Consider the following 18,848-nt stretch of genomic DNA (forward strand, 5'->3'; position numbering starts at 1 on the left):
AAGGCTTGGTGGTAAAGTCGATAAAACACTTGTTTCTTTCATATTTTAGACCTTAGTTCCATAGAACAATAGGCTATTGCTGAAATAGAGAAGAATTGAAATCTTGGATCAAAACGCCTTGTATGGATGGTATGAACTGCCTAAACAAGAATTGAATTCTTGAATAGCGAAATACTAGAATTAGTTATTAATGATCTAGCATAAAGAGGATGCTTTCCAAGAATTCTCAAAATTTGCCCTTATTTGAGATTATTTTCAGTAACAAAAATAAACTATCCTAGAATTTGAGCATAATTTAGGATAGAAATGAAAAAAAGTAGGATTTATCTAAAATTGCCTCAAGTTATTATTCCATATTATGGTGCCCATTATCAATATTTTTGTAATGAAATATATTTCAGCTATTACTATGCCATTTTTTAGTGTCTCTACCATTAGAAAGGAGATTTTTGTTTGGTCTAATTTTTGCCATTCTAAAATGCTTTTATAACTACCCATAAATATTCTAAAAGTCCCAATGAATATCAATAATTATTCTAAAACACCCCATAACCACCCATAATTAGCCTAGAATAATATTTTTCTTTAAATATATTACTTTAATATTTTCAAAAGATTTCATTTTTTCACAATTATCAAAGCATGCGGATCACGCATGCACGCAGCTAGTTTGTATTAATAATAGTTTTTAGGATAGAAGACACTAACTTTCCTCAAGACTCACAAAAAGACAAAAACCTTGCGTGAGTTTTCAAAAATCTCACAAACCTTTCCTACGATTTTACAAATATCAAAAACCAACCTTCACATTTAATTTTGGGACACTCATATTCCTAATTTTTTTTTTTCACCAAATATAAGAGAGATTTATGAAAATTTTTGAAATCTCAATGGTTTGTAGATTTTTGAAGCATCATAGGAAGCTCATATCTATTTGTTAAATCTCAAGGAAGGTTGATGTTTTTTATCTTAATTTTTAAGAGGTGAATTGTGTCGCAACTTCTTTAGTTAATGTCAGTAATATTTTAAATTATTAAATTTTATGATACAATTTCTATATATTTGAGAATATGAAATATTAACTTAAAGTAAAATTGTATTATTTTAATAAAATATAATATAATGCTATATTAAATTTAATTCAAATATAAGAAATTTAAATTAAACTTTCAAATATCTAAAACCAAACTCTCAAGGCATTAATTGATGGCTATTCTTCATTGGCCCCCACAAAAAAATAAAATAAAATCCCTAACTCAAAATCTTCATAGAGGTCCATGGCTTCTATCCACGTGTATAGTACGTGCGGAAGACGCAGTTGGCTTAGCATAGATACAAATAGTAGCTCGCCTGCACCAGAAACCCTAAGCCTAGCCTCAATTTCCATATCTTCTCCTCCATCATCGCGAGGATGCAGATCTTCGTGAAAACCCTGACTGGGAAGACCATAACCCTAGAGGTCGAGTCCTCCGACACAATCGACAATGTGAAAGCTAAGATTCAGGACAAGGAAGGCATCCCGCCGGACCAACAGCGCCTCATCTTCGCTGGCAAGCAGCTGGAGGACGGCCGGACTCTCGCTGATTATAACATTCAGAAGGAATCCACCCTCCACCTCGTCCTCCGCCTCCGTGGCGGCGCCAAGAAGCGCAAGAAGAAGACCTACACCAAGCCCAAGAAGATCAAGCATAAGAAGAAGAAGGTCAAGCTCGCGGTGCTGCAGTTCTACAAGGTCGATGATTCCGGCAAGGTCCAGAGGTTGCGGAAGGAGTGCCCGAACGCCGAGTGTGGGGCCGGGACGTTCATGGCCAATCACTTTGATCGGCACTATTGTGGTAAGTGTGGGCTCACCTACGTGTACCAGAAGGCTGGTGGCGATTGATAGATTGATCTGAGAATTCACTGTTTGCTTCGATGCTTTAAATTGATGGCTTTTATTTGGGGAATTATTAGACTGCAATTTAATATTTAGGTCATGAATTTTGATTATTAGGATTGTTGTGAACTTTGTGTTTTGGAATGAACTCCAATTCTCCGAGTTTGATATGAGTTTCCTGTGTTGCAAGTGATATGAGTTTCCTGTGTTGCAAGTGCTTTTATGAGTATAGATTTATGATTTGTGATATTACTAAGTCAAATGTATAAAGAGAATATATAAAATTAAGATGTTGAACTTAATGAAGTTATGTTGGGATTAAATAAGATTGATATAGAAAAGGTGTACGATTGGATGACAATTCTATTGAAGTTTGAAAACTCCTAAGAAATGATGAATAATTAAGCAATATGATTACTATAGGTATTTAGGAATTTCCAATCACCACATTTGTATGTAAAGGGTCTATAGTTTTGGTAATCTCCTATCACAAGGCATCCATATAGAGTTTTATGCTGCCTTATGAACTTGTTAAGACATTCAAAATGAGGTATGAGGATGCATATTATTTGAAAATTAGAGTTGGAATAAAATGTAAGTTAAAATTATGTAGAGAAATTTTAGACTTTAGAGTTTAAATATTTTAATATGAGTAAAAGAAAGACATAATTCCTAATGTACGATTTTAGTCATTTGAGATGTGTTTTGGAATGAACTCCTATTCTGAGTTTGATATGAGCTTCTTGTGCTTGATAGAGTTTCATTATGGTTATAGTTGGTTCGGTGGCTAAGGCTTATAAGACAGGACTAGAGTGGATTGTATTGAATTGGGTTGGCTAAGATTATTATCCTATCCTATGTTTGAACTAGGACACCCCATTGAATAGCTTCATCATTCAAAAGACTGAAATACCTTAATTTTATTTTTTTTAAAAATTAAATATTATAACAACATTTGATGATTTGTTAAAATTTTTGAATTAAATTTCATATGAATCAAGCTGCCCATTGAAGCTGTACCGGCCGACGGTCTCTAGGTCATTGACCGTTGGCCTGAGTGATGCAGGTAATCTCCTGTGTGATACTTGTGGTCGACGAGGCCGAAGAGTGTGTTGTGGAAGATCGTGGAGTAGACATTGGAGTCGCTGCTGATCTTGGCAATGTTCAAGTTGTAAGATCTGCTCCAAATTCACTCCACAAACTACCAAACACAATTTGCAAACAAATATACATGATTTCCAAACCTTTGCATCCCCAAATCAAATTCCTCCTTCAATTCTTATAGCTTTACCAACATCGCCAAATCAAAACTTTTGCCTCTAACTGCATGTTTCTCAATATCATATGCCAGCAAAGATGTTGGTGGAGTTGTTGGAGAAGTTCTTGAAGATAGCCCTTGTGGTGACAAAAGATGGCAAGTTCAGCTGTGGATTCCTATCCAACTATTTGTTCAAGAAGCGAAGGTCAAGTGGATGGAGACATCGAACTTTTACTGTCTTTGAGAGAACCATGGTGATGTAGAAATCAGAAAAAGAGAGATGAGGAGAGGGAAGAGTGTTGGGTTATACCACATCGATTGTGGAAGGGGCTGGTGGTCAATTATTAAGTGTGAGGGAAAACCTCACTCCTTGAGCTAGCTTTTGGGGTTGAGAAGGCTTAAGACCACCCATCACTGGTATCAGAGTCTGGTTCATCAACATTCTCCTTAGTGTGCCGTGCTGGGGGAGACCCCAATGGTTGCCTTGCCGGGAGAGACCTCGATGTGTGAGGGGGAGATTGTTGGGTTATCCCACATCGATTGTGGAAGGGGTTAGTGGTCAGTTATTAAGTGTGAGGGAAAGTCTCACTCCTTAAGTTAGCTTTTGGGGTTGAGAAGCCTAAGACCATCCATCACAAATGGTTAATCCTTGAAACATTCCTACCAACAATCAGCATGTCATCCACATAAAGTAGTAAGAAAATAAAATCATCATCAGAGAATTTCTGAACAAATACATAGTGATCTGAAGTTGTCTTCTTGTAGCCTTGCTCACCTATAACAGACTCAAACTTCTTGTACCACTGTCTTGGTGCTTGTTTCAAACCATATAGGTTTTTTTTTCAGTTGCACACATAATCCTTTTTCCCTTTCACTTTGGAACCCTTTGGCTGTTTCATATAAATCTCTTCCTCCAACATGAAGGAAGGCAGTTTTCACATTCATCTGCTTAACTTCCAAGTTAAGGCTAGCTGTTAAGCCGAGTACCGTACGGATTGATGACATCTTTACAATTGGAGAGAAGATCTCATCAAAGTCAATACCTTTTCTCTGACCGAACCCTTTTACTACTAATCTAGCTTTGTACTGTTGCCGTGAAGAGAACTCATTTGGCTTCTTCTTGTAAATCCACTTGTTCTCCAAAGCTCTTTTTCCTTTAGGTAGCTTCACTAACTCAAAGGTGTGGTTATCATGCAATGACTGCATCTCATCTTGCATGGCCTCAATCCACTCTTTCTTGTGTTCATCTTCCATGACTTCTACAAAACACTAGGGCTTTCCCCCGTCAGTCAATAACACATACTGTTTTGCTGAATACCGAGTGGAAGGATGTTGGTCTTTGGCTGACCTCCTGGATGGAATCTCTGGCATTGTCAACTGCTCATCATTATCAACATCTCCCTGAGCCTGTAAGGGAACATCCACATCACCTCTACCCTAGTGGTCATCTTGAACATTATTCTCAACTTGAGATGGAAAATTCTTCAAAGGAACTGGATCCACATCAGTCAAACTGTCACCCTGCTGAGACATAGATTTCTCTACCTTCTCAATATCTTGAATCGTCTGATCTTCTACATACACGACATCTCTTACCCCCGCCATAGCAGGGGGGGCATGGGTGTTCATTTTTTTCCTTCCCTTACCCCCGCCCTTTTTTTTGGCTAGTCTGGGTAGGTCGGTGGGAGGGGATTGGCCTAGCTTATCCTATATGAAAGGGGCTAAGTTTTATCATCTTAGCCAGTCCTGTACTATCATTGTGTTCCACCATAGGCTAGGTAGACACCAATCCAAACACACCCTATATATATATATATATATTTATATATATATATTTATTTATTTATCAGTAAAGGTAAATATATATTGATCAAAACGAATTTGTACAGTATACACTGGGCATACCCAGGCTAAAGGGATCAAAACTCCATCCAAAAATGCAAAATAAAGCATATCATCACACCATAACAGAAGCCTTGATCAAGTCCAAACTACATACTAATTACATAGCATCTAATAATAAGTCATTTTCAATGGCATCAATCAATTAAATGAAGTCCAAACCTCTCAAACACAGTTCTGTATGTATGTCTCCGAACCACTTGGATCAGCTCCTCTGCAGATATAGCTTTGCCTTCGAATCTCCTCTTGTTTCTGAAGTGCCATATATAGTATACTGTAGTTTCCAAGCAAATTCTCTTCCCCACCGATTTTATTCCATTTCCTTTTCTCCTTATGCAACCATTTTAGAGCTGCTTTCAAGGTAGTCATATCTCTCCTCAGTCCCAGCCATTCTCTAAGTTGGTTCCAAACACAAGATGAGAAGTTGCATTTAAAGAAGAGATGGTCAATAGTCTCAAAATCTGAGCCACACAGTACACAAGTCTGATTAATATCCTCCCCATGCTGCTTATCACAAGTGAGTAGCTTGCCTTTAATACCCAGCCACCACAACGTGAAGGCATATTTAGGTGTACATCCACTCTTCCAAACCTCTTTGAACCACATAACTTTAGCTTTTCTATTCCTCCAATAATTAGAACTCAAAGCAGAATTTTGCCCCCAATCTTTTATCATCCTGTCTGCTTCTAACCGACTCCCACAGCTTTGCAATCTCTGATTTTTCATGTCAATCATCTTCTTAAACAGAGGGGAATCTTCATGTTTAGAAAAAGCCCCCCACAGAGTAGACCCCTTTAAATAGAAATGACGTACCCATTTGGCCCATAACGTATCCCTCTTACCATGAATGTTCCATAAAGCACGAGAGAGAAGAGCTTTATTCCAGGCTTTAATATTAAACACTCCCAACCCACCTTCTGATTTAGGGAGACATACCTCCCTCCATGCAACAAGTGGCTTCTTCCTACCTCCCCAGAGAAACATCCTACAAAGTTTCACAACATGCTCTAGGACATTGTTTGGAATAGGAAAGATTGCCAGCAAAAAACACTCCACGCCTTGAATAACAGAATTTATAAGTTCCAATTTACCTGCATAAGACAGTGTATGATCTGGCCATCCTGAGAATAAGTTGGCTATTCTGTCAAAAAAGCTAGAGTAATGCATGGCATTCAGCTGAGAAGCTGCAAGTGGAATTCCAAGATACTGGAAAGGAAACTCCCCAATACTAAATCCAGTTGTTTGATACCATCCAAGTCATACTCCTTCACTCCAGCATGAAACAGATTTTGACTTCAATCGATTAGCATCCAGCCCTGAGGCATCAGTTAATATCCTTAAGCAATCCATCATGACCTTGGCTGACTTATAGTCCCCTCTAGAAAACAGAATCAAGTCATCTGCAAAGGCAAGGTGTGTAATCTTCAATTGCTCACACTTTGGATGATATTTGAAATCAGGACATCCCTCCAGGGAACTCAGCAAATCTTGAGAGATATTCAAGACAAAATCACAAACAAGATAGGGGAAAGGGGATCCCCTTGTCTTAGGCCTTTCCTGCCTTTGAAGAATCCATAGAACCCCCCATTTAGTGAGATAGAGTAGGTTGTGGTAGATACGAATTGCGTTATCCAGTTGATCATGATCGGTGGAAATTTTAGTAGTGTCAGCATCTCTTCCAAGAATTTCCAAGACACTGAGTCGTAAGCCTTCCTGAGATCTATTTTCAACATGCATCTTGGAGATACTCTCTTCCTTGCATATTTCCTAACCACTTCCTGCACCAAATAAACCTCTACCATACTCCTTTTCTTCACAAAAGCTGATTGAGCCGGGTTAATTAAGGACTCAAGGCAAGGCTTAATTCTTCCTGCAAGTACCTGAGCAATTACCTTATACATAACATTACAACATGAGATAGATTTGTAGTCACCCGCCCCCGAAGCATGATTAGACTTTGGAATCAAGGCAATTACTGTATGGTTAAGTTGCTTGAGAATTCTCCCAGAAGAGAAAAATTCCAGCACCGCTCTCGTGAAATCCTTACCCACCACGTTCCAAGCTTTCTTGAAAAAGCAAGCAGTGAACCCATCCGGACCAGGAGATTTTCCATCTTCAATACTAAACACAGCCTCCTTGATTTCCTTTTCTGTAATAGGAGCCATCATTAGATCAATTTGAGAGTCATTAAGCACCGGTCCCTTTGCCATAGTCTGCATCAACCATATTCGAATTACTCTCCAAACCCAGTAACTGGTTATAGAAACTCAGGAATTCCTCAGCAACTTGAGAGATAGATTGAGTCTGATTTCCATTTTCCAAGGTAACTGAAGAAATATGGTTCCTATTAATATTCCTTTTCATCAGAGCATGAAAGGAGGAGGAGCTTTTATCACATTCTTTAAGAAATTTGCATTTAGCAATCTCGGCCATGAACATTCTATTAGCCTCTGCTAATCCATCTGCTTCATCTCTTTTTCTTTTACCTTTACCTGCAAGTCAGAATCTGAAGGAGAATCATGTAGGAGTTGTTGCAATTCCACCAAATCAGAATTTGCTCTTTCAGCTGTTACATATATGTGTGAAAAGTGCATTTCATTCAGCATCCTTAGTGGACTTTTGAGAGCCCGAAACTTACTAACAAAACAGTATTGCTCACTGCCCTGAACACTGGCATTCCAATTATCTCTAATCAGTTTCTGAAAATCCTGATGTGAAGCCCACATGTTAAAGAATTTAAATGGCCTCCTTCCTAATCTTTCTTTCTCAAAAACTGACACATTACACACAGAATGATCAGATAGCAGCCCAGGAAACTGAAAGTTAGCTTGAGCCCTGAACCCAGCTTGATGGCAAGAATGGTTTACCACCACTCTATCAAGCTTGCACCAAACCTTCCCATTTGTCCATGTTAAAAAACACCTGGATGATCTCAAGTCAGATAGCCCCAATTCATTAAAACAGTCATTAATGTCTTTTGTTTCATACGCAGTAACTGGCAGCCCAAATCTCTTTTCCGCAGCATATGGAACATTGTTAAAATCTCCCAAAATCATCCAAGGAGCAGCAGTTGAGGTACCCAACTGGTATAAATCATTCCATAAAAATCTCCTAGCCACAATAGTATTAAAGCCATGTACAAAACTTAAGTTAAAACATTCAGCAGTAACTAAACACTTTGCAATGCAGTGAATTACCTGCGCATTCTTCCCAATCATCTGGATATGCACCTTCTGGGGGTTCCACAGCACCATGATCCTTCCAGCTCTATGGCTTTCAAAATTGTTGCATTGTTCCCAATTTCTAAATTTTTTATTCATCAGATTTTCTAGGTTGATGACCGACAATTTCTTTTCCAAAACACCCATAATATCTATGTTGTTTTTCCTTATGAGGTCATGTACCCCATTTTTTTTCAGGGGTCTATTTAATCCCCTGATATTCCATGCTGAGATCTTCATTTTGGTTTCGAAGGGGGTTTTAACCCCTTCCCAAACTTCAGAGCATCATACTACATTCTTCCCTTTTTTCTTCTTCAAAACTGTAGTGAAGCCCTCATCTTTTTCTTTCCCCTTTACTGATTGCTCCCCATGTGATATCTGTAAGTTATTCTTTGGTACATTAACATCTCCATTTCCATTCCCCCTTCCCCCAGCTTTGTCCACACCTGGGTCACTAGCAGCACTATTTATCCCCACAGATCCCTTCTCAATCCCCTTTCCACCTGATTATCATTGCCCCCACTGTTAGCATTGATCTTACCTCTGTCAGGAACAGACCCCATATGGACAGTAGGCGAATTGCAAATTATGATAACTTCATCAGAGACCTTTGTACCACACTTTGAGGAAACATCCTTGACCCCGTCACCATCAGAACTAGGATTACCTTTGTTATCCACATCAATGTCCTCACAAGGATCCTGTTCAACAGATGAAATACTAGCATCTGCATTTGCCCTGCCATCTTCAGGGTTAGGATCTTCACTCTGTATCCCTTTGCTGTTACAGATACCCTCATTCTCCTTATTCATCTCTGTATTACTGATTCCTGCCTTCACCTCTTCAGTTTTGGACATCTGCACAGGCCTTTTAGGTCTATATTGAGGGCCTACAGATTTTTTTGAGCCTTCTCTGGGGTTACAGAAAGCAACAGTGTGGCCAATAGCCTTACATTTAGTGCAAAACCTTGGTAACCCGTCATACACCACCTCCTGGGTTACTTCTACATCCTCTGGTAACAGGACATTCACACACTATTTAATTTCTTTAGCTAAGTCCACCTTCACCAATGCTCTAGCATAAGAAATTCTAGCTTTATTAGTTGTGAGTTTATCCATACAGAGAGGCCTCCCAATATCCTCCCAATTGCACTTGGGTGTCACAGCTCGAAAGGAAGGTCCTTCAATTGAACCACAGTCCTCTGCTCAATCCCAAACTGAAAAAACCTGGGCATTCTCTTTAGAACTACGTAATAAGGAGGTGATCTTTCTTCAATTCCAAACCCCTTCCCACATCTCTCTTAAGATTCTAACTTGAATCCAACACTTCCAACAATTAGCCTCTTATTTTGGATCAACAGATAATGTTTGAGGAAATAATCCTGTGGCTTTCACATCCCACAATTGATCTGGAATGTGAAGGATTATGTCGAGTTTCTGTTCTTAGCTTAGCGCTGCGTTTGGAGCATGAATTTCAGATTAGATCTGAAATTAAGTTTAATTGAAAATATGAAACCTCAGTAGAGTGATAGATTCTGAATACAGGAGCATTCTGTTTAGTGAGTTGGTCGGTTGTAGATGTTCTGCATGTGTTTTTTTTTTTTTAAAACGGATAAATGATCTTTCAATTGCAAGTGCTTGCGATGAGAGAGGTGATTTCAGTGCTGAATGATGAGCCTCAGTAGAGTGATAGATGTTCTGCGAGTCTCAAAATGCATTTCAGTGCTGAATGATAAAAATCTTTTTACTTTCATTTTCTTTGATAACTAATGATTCAAAATTTCTTTTCTTTTCTTTCAAATCCGCCCGCCATCTGCACTCTTAAATGCAGCATTAATGTTTTTCAAGTTTAAATGAGACCTTACTCCATAGAGAGACCTTAAATTTAGATTAGATATAATATAAAATTATGTTAAAATTTGTCAGTTCATTGAATTTGAATTAGGATAAATTTCAATATATTTTTCTACCACCAGTGTAGGGCTTTTAATAGTATGAAGGGTTTTGAAATTTTTACCCAATGTATGCAGTATTGCTATTGCTCTAAACATTTTATGCAAAAGATCAGAGCTATCACTATCAAAACTTTTAAAAAACGAAAAATAAAAAATTAGAAACAAAAATTAGCAATTTGTTTGATTAATATTTATATAATTAATATAAATTATAAACTTGGTTTAAAAGTACTTATTTTACCTTTAAATTAAATAATATTATTAAAATATGATTAAAATAATAAAATTACAAATAAAACACGTTAAAAAGGTACTGTAATATAAATAAAATTTATTAAAATTATTTTGCCTAATTGTTTTTCTATTTTCAAAATTTGTTTTACAATAAAAATTTTATTAGACATGATAATTGAAAATATAGTAAAAGTATTTTGTAATTGACTTTATTATTATTTTTTACAATTTATGTATACTTTTTTAGTTATATTTAAATTTATATGATCATTTAATTTTGATTTTAATTTTAGCATATAAAATGAATAATTTAATCAAAATAACTATTTTTAGATATTAAAATTTTATCAACTGACTGTCAAAATAACTGAAAACTATAAAATTTAGTTTTTTCAAATTTTTAGCAAATAATTGAAAATTAGAAAGAGAAATTAAAAACTGACAACATAAAGGCTCGATTGATATCACTGTAAAAAATGAGAGAAACAAAAATCAGAAACGAAAACTAAGAACTTAAATCAAAAACAAAAACCAAAAACCAAAATTAGAAATTATAAACTATAAACCAATAACCTATTTAGTTAACATCTATAAAACTAATATAAATTTAAAACTTAATTAAAAAAATGCTCATTTTTATCTTTAAATCAAATAATATTATAAAAATATGATTAAAATAATAAAATTACAAATAATATACATTAAAAAATTACTATAATAAAAAAATTTATTATAATTATTTTATTTAATATTTCAAATTTTAAAAATTACTTTAAAAACAAAAATTTTATTGAACATGATAATTAAAAAATAATAAAAAATATTTTCTAATTAGCTTTTATTATTATTTTTTGAAACTTTTGTATATTTTTATTTTAATTATATTAAAATTCAAATGATAATTTAATTTTAATTTTAATTTAAAAATATATAAAATAAATAATTTAATTCAAAAAAACTATTTCTGAATGTTAAAATGTAGCCCTCTGATTAATAGAAAACTGCCCATTCTAGTCATCTCATTTCCATTAAGAACAAATCAAATAGAGTAATCAATGAGTAGGTGACAGATTTAGCACTTGATCGTGTCGGGTGTCCCTCCTTGTGGGCCCAATGCCTTTGTCTCCCATTCAATCTCAAAAAGCAACCGGCGTCTAAAGCTTATGCGCAGCACCCAGCGGCCTCTCCATTCGTAATTCCCACCAACAGCAGCAACCTTGCGGCTCTCCCCAGAGTTTCATCTCCATTCTGATTTCCACACACAACCTCCGCCTGCAGAAGCTCCTCACGCCTGCCGAGCCGCTCACGCCTGCAGCCAGCGCCGGTGTCTTCTCTGCTGCAGCAGCCTCCTGCTGCTCTTCTCTTTGACTCTAGCTGCATATTATTATCAGCACATTGGGTTTTCTCTGGTGCTACTTTGATTGGTTGTTTGGAGTTTTGTTCACAATATTTTGTGAAACTTTTTTCATCTTGCTACACTTGTTATATACCTCCTGCTGCTCTTCTCTTCGACTCTAGCTGCATATTATTATCAGCACATTGGGTTTTCTCTGGTGCTACTTTGATTGGTTGTTTGGAGTTTCGTTCACAATATTTTGTCAAACTTTTTTCATCTTGCTACACTTGTTATATACCTCCTGCTGCTCTTCTCTTCGACTCTAGCTGCATATTATTATCAGCACATTGGGTTTTCTCTGGTGCTACTTTGATTGGTTGTTTGGAGTTTCGTTCACAATATTTTGTGAAAACTTTTTTCATCTTGCTACACTTGTTATATACCTCCTGCTGCTCTTCTCTTCGACCCTAGCTGCATATTATTATCAGCACATTGGGTTTTCTCTGGTGCTATTTTGATTGGTTGTTTGAAGTTTTGTTCACAATATTTTGTGAAGCTTTTTTCATCTTGCTACACTTGTTATATACCTTTTCTATATCTGTAAGACTTTGTGCCTTTTGTGCCCAATTTGTACGAATTTGGTGATAGTAGATTTGAACTATCGTATCCCGTAAACGTATCTCAATATTAGAGAGAATCACGTTAAATATATTGTATCTCATTTTTATTTATTATTTGCATTATACCATTGATTTACTATTCAGCCACAAGGCCCAAGATTTCCTTAAATTTCTGTTTGCTTCCTAAGAAAATATCAGAAAAGAATATGCCTAGGAATGAATCAACAGTTTAGTACGACCAGTAATATAGAGTTCATTAACAATAAAAATCCAAACAGCATATATAATTGCATCCACCAACAAAAGATTTGATCAAGACTATATAAAGTAATCTGTAATTTCAAACAAAGACAAAATCAGCCTGATGGAAACTCCGATCACATCCTGAACCCATCTGCACAAGAAACCCCAATCATTGCTGCAAAACTCAAACCCTAATCAATCCCATATTTGAGAGAGTGGTGTTTCCGCAGCTTCTAGTCCTCCCATCAAAATCAAAGCTGAGAACTCCCTTGGACAATCAGATTCCTCCATCAATGCATGGTGTTGTGATGCTTGATTTTGTCTGTACTCAGTTCAGATTTTGTGATGCAGAGGACGAAGAGAAACAAAGAAGAAGAGAGGCCGAAGCAGCATATGTAGGACTGCTGGACTCTGGTGTGCAGCATTGATCATCAGGTGTTCACTCGCATCCTCTTGCTAGAGGTTTGGGTCTGCAGAAGCAAACCCCAATACGGAGGAGTTCATGCTTGCAGGGAGGGAGGGAGGGGGAAGGGCAGCTAAGCAAAGTTAATTCAAGGAAATACTCACCAGTCTCTTCGTTTGGAACACATTCAATGAATCAGTTTGGTATACAACCTAGAGAACCCACTAAGTGCAAACAAATGCCCCCTTAGGGAAAAAATGAATAATTCATCCAAACTTATATTTTCAAAACTTTTTACTAGATTTAAGGAGCCATAGTTACATTTCACTAATAGTTCACTGCAACTTGGCAAGATGGGCTTAAGCATTGAATTAGATTTGTATGAATTTAAAATGAAATACGATTTTGTATTGCATATTGTCCAGATCTACCCAGAGGTCTACAGTCAAAGGCACAAAGCCCCTAAGCTGTTCTTATCACAGAATGCAATAAGCATGAAGAAAAAGAGAGCTAAAATACCATCATTCCTTCTTCTGAGCTAGATTTAAAATTGCTTATGGGAGTAGAAATGATGACCCAAAATTCAGTCCTCAAGAGCGATCTTAAACAAGATTATAAAATAAGTTCGCATAATTACACACAATAGCAAATTCTTCCACTTGCATATTTAAAAAAGGACTTCTTTAGAGTATAGACTTGATGAGTGCATAAAAGTGTACTCTAAACATTACTTTTTCTTGCTTATTTGCTAATTTATAAGGACAATTTGAATATGTTAGTGGTATGCTCCTGACTAGATCTTCATTTTATAAAGTTTTTAATTCTAATTAATTTTCAATGATTTTTATCATAGGAGTGAAGTTAAAAAGATTTGGAAGTCAACCCTTAGCATAAATGAAGAAGATCAGCCACCTAAATTGGAGGAAAGAATATTGGATATGATATAATCCCATTTTGGAAGAATCTCTGCATACCGTTCAGTATTTTCATCATAACTATCTCATCCGATATTGGTTTTGGGTGATTCAAGTTGTGTTGAAAACCTTACATAATGGGCTACAATTTATCCTGAAATAGCCTTTCGCTAACTTAGACTTTTATTAGGTCAAAAGTGGGCCGCAATTCAAACCTGTCCAAGTTTGAAATTTGTTAGGAGACAGCCTAGACATATTTCTGTAATTTAATCATAACACTCTCATCTGATATTGGATTGACATGATTCAAGTGACGTTGAAAAGCTTATGAAAAGAGCTACAATTCATTGTGAGATGACTAATATGGATGTTTACTGGGCCAAAAGCGAGCCGCAATCCAAGCCCAGAAACCAGAGGATATTATTTAGCGTTTTTTTTTTTTTTTAAATTTTATTTTATTTATGTTATTCTGTTTTTTTAGGGTTTTGAGAGGGACATATATAAGCAAAACTTTGTGTGAAGAAAGGGGGATGATTGGGGGTTGGGTTTTGTGAAGGACGACTAGGGGCTAGGTTTTGTGAAGGTTTTCTTGAGAGTTTATTTTTCTTTCATCTTATGATGAGGAACTAATTCCCTAACTTTAGCTAGGGATGAACTTGATCAAATAAAGGTATTTCAATTTATTTTTAATCCATATTGTTGTTCTTCAATGTTTTTATATTTTCTATTTATTGTTCATCAATTGTTATTTATTTTATTTCACGCTTGAATATTCACATATCTGAATCTTTTCATGGATTTAGTCATGCTTTTTCCATATAATTGTAAGGATCCATGAATATGTTCAAGACAAACTATTAATTTTGTTACATTACTCTTCTGCTGCGATATTGTCTCCGGATATATTGTTGTCGTCAAATTTTGTTAACAAAGTTAATAGCTTTTGAGTTTTTAACAAGATGAATAATATTTAGAAAATTTACTTTAAATTTATTAAAGATTTGTAATTCTATATCTTCCGATTGAGGATTTGGGATGTGAAATCTCCAATTGAGAAAACCAATGGATTAAAAATAGATTGTTTATCTGAATTGTGAAAGGGATTCCCGATGCCTTGGTTCTTGCAAACTTGATTTTCCATCCGCAAAAGTAATCTTAGTTTTAAATCTTTATAAAAACAAGTTATTTGTTTTTTCTTAAAAATGATTTACTATTCTTTTTATTTTTATTTGCCCATTTATGTTCCTTTTTCCATCTCCCTGTGGAATCGACACTCCACAGTTGTGTTACAACTACCGCATTATTCTTTGGGCATGATCAAGACTATAGAGTGCATTAAATAAAAAAGGATGGGAGAATCAACGAGGATCAATCTGTATCAATATATTGATGGGCCTTTAAGTATGTGATTTTTACAAACGACACAACTAAACAGCATTGAAAACAGGAGCAAAACATAAAACCGCCTCAATATAGAATAAAAAGGCCAACAACATAGTCCGCATAAAAATGACGAGGTAAATTAACATATGACCCTCAGGCAGAAAAAAAGCAACCAAATATTGTCCATGCCACCTCTAAAATTAGATAGAAAATTTTCAAAAATTATGTGTACTGGTTTTTTAAAATACAAGTTAGTAGATTCATTTTAACAACAAAGATGAGAGGACTGCTTCATTGGCACCCAAAGTGAGATTTCAGATTTTGGTAAAAAGTATTGTCCAATGGTAACATGTCAGACAAAGATGCAAAGTGTATTTTATAGATCTCTGGAGTATAAAGCAAAAAATAAAGATTTTTTTTCCTACCAAACTACAGATCAATGCAAATGATTGAGGGTAAAGAGTAAGAAATAAATAAATTGAATTTGCATCATTGACATAGTTTATGGTCTTTTAACAAAATAAGCTAAACAAAACCATAATCCTCATCCTCTGCCATTAAAAAGGGCGCTCCCAGGCCATAAGGCTCCCCGCTTTGCAAGGGTAAGGGAGAAGGTCATCCTCTGCCATACTGATCCAAAAATATACAACTCTTCACTATCATCATAAAAAATAAAATAAATTTCAACTTCCTTGTTTTTTTTTTTCAAAAAATGTACTGGGTTACTGCTGGTGATTCAATCTCCTCAACAGGGAGTCAATGAATATTAAATAGGGAAAAAAAACATTTCTTTTATAATCAATATAGGAATTCATATTCCAAAATAAATAAGCTAACAAGAGGGTAACTATGTCCATCTTCTGTTCTATAAAAAAAAAAACTTTGTCCATCTTCTGGATTAAGCCATGAAGAATATCAACGAACTCAAAGGGATCGTCTCTATAGATTAATATTTCAATCTTTATAAACAAGTGTTTTATGGGTTCAAAATTTTCATTTTAATAAAAAAAAACTAAAATGAATTACTGAGGTCAAAAGTATTCATTAAGTTTAAGTTTCAAAACAAATGCATCAAAATCTGGAACATAAAGAGACTAGCTGCAAATTTCCTCCGAAGCTTCTAACAGGAATTCAAACTGAATTTGCAAAGAAAAATGAATAAATTTTGACAAAATACCTGACACCTTATATTAGATGAGTGTCGGCAAGAATGCGAAATTCATACCAAATATTACACACAGAGAAACAATATCATCAGACACCTGCATAAATATTAAGTGCAAATTAAGACCAAAGAGGTCTGTTAGTTGCATGCTTACATAGCATTTCATAAGCATATATCAGAGCGAAATAATTGAAATTAAAATATTAAGCAACCATAAGAATAAAAGAACACCAAAAGCAAACCCTTTGATTATTTCTAAAGTTAGTAGGAAGCCAGAGATAATCAAAACTGATTTCATTAAATAGACTAGTGATTGAATATTTTGTTGTGATAATATTAATCACAACATTTAGAGTTCATGCTACCACACCAATTTTACTGTTCACATTTGCACTGTTATTGTAGCTGGTTTCTGTTCCTGTTACTCTAGCAATCTATTCTTTTTAGAGGCTTTTAGGCCTTTTGATATTTTTATTTGGGTCATCTTGTCCTAATCTTTTTGGAAACAACTGGAGGGCTAAGAATAAAAGCACCCAAATGAGATTAAGGTTTTGGATTTTGGGTTTTCGTAACTTAGGATAAAACCCTTTCTTGGAGGCTATTGTTTCAGCTTTTTTCAGATTTTTTTGATAAATTTTGAGTCATCTCTTGTAGGAACAAACCCTACAAACTCATTTATTATTGTTCCCTGTTCAATCCCCTGGCATTCTTCAGCCAACTTTCTGTTATATTGCAGCTAAAGTTGAGTTTAGTTTCACAGGAGCAAATTTTACTGCCCAGCACAGCAGCACCAGTAATGGCCATAAAGGGAAGAAAGGATGCAATATGAACTTTCTTAGACCTTTCTATAAGCAGCATTTGCACAAATCCAGGATTACCACCTACATTGATAAGATTGATCAGCAATATTTTGATAGTTCAGATATGATTTGTAAGAAGAATAATACGCAAACACTCATACACCCAAAAAAAACTAAGAAGCGCAAGTGCCATAACTACATGAGTGTGTAGACAAGGAAAAGGTTATCTAAAAGCTTCCACACAGTTATTAATACTTTTACGGTTGAAGCACCTAGATGCATAAATTTATGCTATATATTTAGGCCAAGAAGAATTAAGCCGAATTAGTATTCCAAATCAACCACAAGCATCACGAATCAAGGCTTATACACAGAAACATTCTAACATAGGAGAAACGTTTTTAATGGGCGGTGCAAACCTAAAAGAATTTCACACATTGTACAAAATCCTGGTACAATAAGTTATATTCAATAGCTTAGTAAAGACATAATAGAACTCAAAAAACACAACTTCATCTCATAAATTCACCTATGTTCCCATCTGAAGCAGAAAGAATCGCCATAAATTAGAAATTCAGAAGTTCAATCAAAATAGGTTACAGAAACAGATGAAGAAACAATATTTAACAACATATTGTTGACCCACCCATGTGGGTGCATTTATTCTGCTTGGTAGTTGCAGTGTTGTGGTGCATGCGCAGCCTCGAGCATGCATATTTCTTTTATTGCTGCTCCATCCCAACGTTCCTCTCTTATATATATATGTACATTACTTTGTATAGCTGTGCGTGAGTGTTTTGAGAAAAATTATACAGACAGAAGAAGAAGAAAGAACTGTGTGTGAGGCAGAGAGATTTGTGCTGAGAGTTGAGTGAGACCGTGTTCTCCTCCGCCACTGTATTCTTCTTGATAATATAGTGTGGCTCTCTCTCTCTCCTGTGGATGTAGGCCGAGTTTGGCCGAACCACGTAATCTCCTTTGTGTTCTGTGTGTTCTGATTGTGTTGTGTTTGTGTTGCTATTATCATCCCCTTTCCCTAACAACTGGCATTAGAGATTGAAAGGGTGAGGAGCGTGATCTGAGCTTACCTTTGGGTTTGGGGTTTGGCGATGTCGAGTTGGAGCTGCGACCACAAACCACGTCGCAGAGGTGTGAAGGGAATTTTTTTTTACGTGCCGCCATACCAGCTCCTTTGAGTTGCTTCCCCGCAAAGATCGCGTGCAGCTGCTAATCATGTTGATCGTGTTGGATCTCTTAGCCGCAAGAGTGGTTGCTTGGTGAGGCCCTGCGAAAACCTCCATCTTTTTTTTTCTGAGCTGTGACGGAGAAAGGTGAAGACGAAGACAATTGAAATCTTCCCCTGCAAGTCAAGGAAATTTTTTTATTATTAAACAACAAAGGAGGTTTTTTTAATAATAAAAAAAAATCATATCTTACTTTTTTGACAATTATTGCTTTGGAGCTTTTTTTTTGCATTGGAGAAGTGTGTGTAGAGGTGTGTTTGCTGTCACGCCCAGAATTTGCAACATTTTTGCCACG

General features: G+C 35.8%; 2 protein-coding genes across 2 annotated transcripts; one reads left to right on the top strand and one right to left on the bottom strand.

The window, feature by feature from the left end:
- Positions 1-1,276: 1,276 nt before the first annotated feature.
- On the top strand, positions 1,277-2,049 carry LOC131151691 (ubiquitin-ribosomal protein eS31 fusion protein). Its single transcript, XM_058103034.1, has one exon. It carries the CDS (start codon positions 1,412-1,414, stop codon positions 1,880-1,882), a length of 471 nt encoding a protein of 156 aa, XP_057959017.1. The 5' UTR covers positions 1,277-1,411; the 3' UTR covers positions 1,883-2,049.
- Positions 2,050-5,201: 3,152 nt separating this feature from the next.
- LOC131150325 (uncharacterized) lies at positions 5,202-7,469 on the bottom strand. The gene is made up of 4 exons (XM_058100964.1): positions 7,232-7,469; positions 6,917-7,185; positions 6,300-6,593; positions 5,202-6,242 (listed from the first exon to the last, which is right to left on the bottom strand). Exons 1-4 carry the CDS (start codon positions 7,467-7,469, stop codon positions 5,202-5,204), a joined length of 1,842 nt encoding a protein of 613 aa, XP_057956947.1.
- Positions 7,470-18,848: the final 11,379 nt, after the last annotated feature.

Source organism: Malania oleifera, chromosome 3, assembly GCF_029873635.1.
Source record: "Malania oleifera isolate guangnan ecotype guangnan chromosome 3, ASM2987363v1, whole genome shotgun sequence".
NCBI lineage: Eukaryota > Viridiplantae > Streptophyta > Magnoliopsida > Santalales > Ximeniaceae > Malania > Malania oleifera.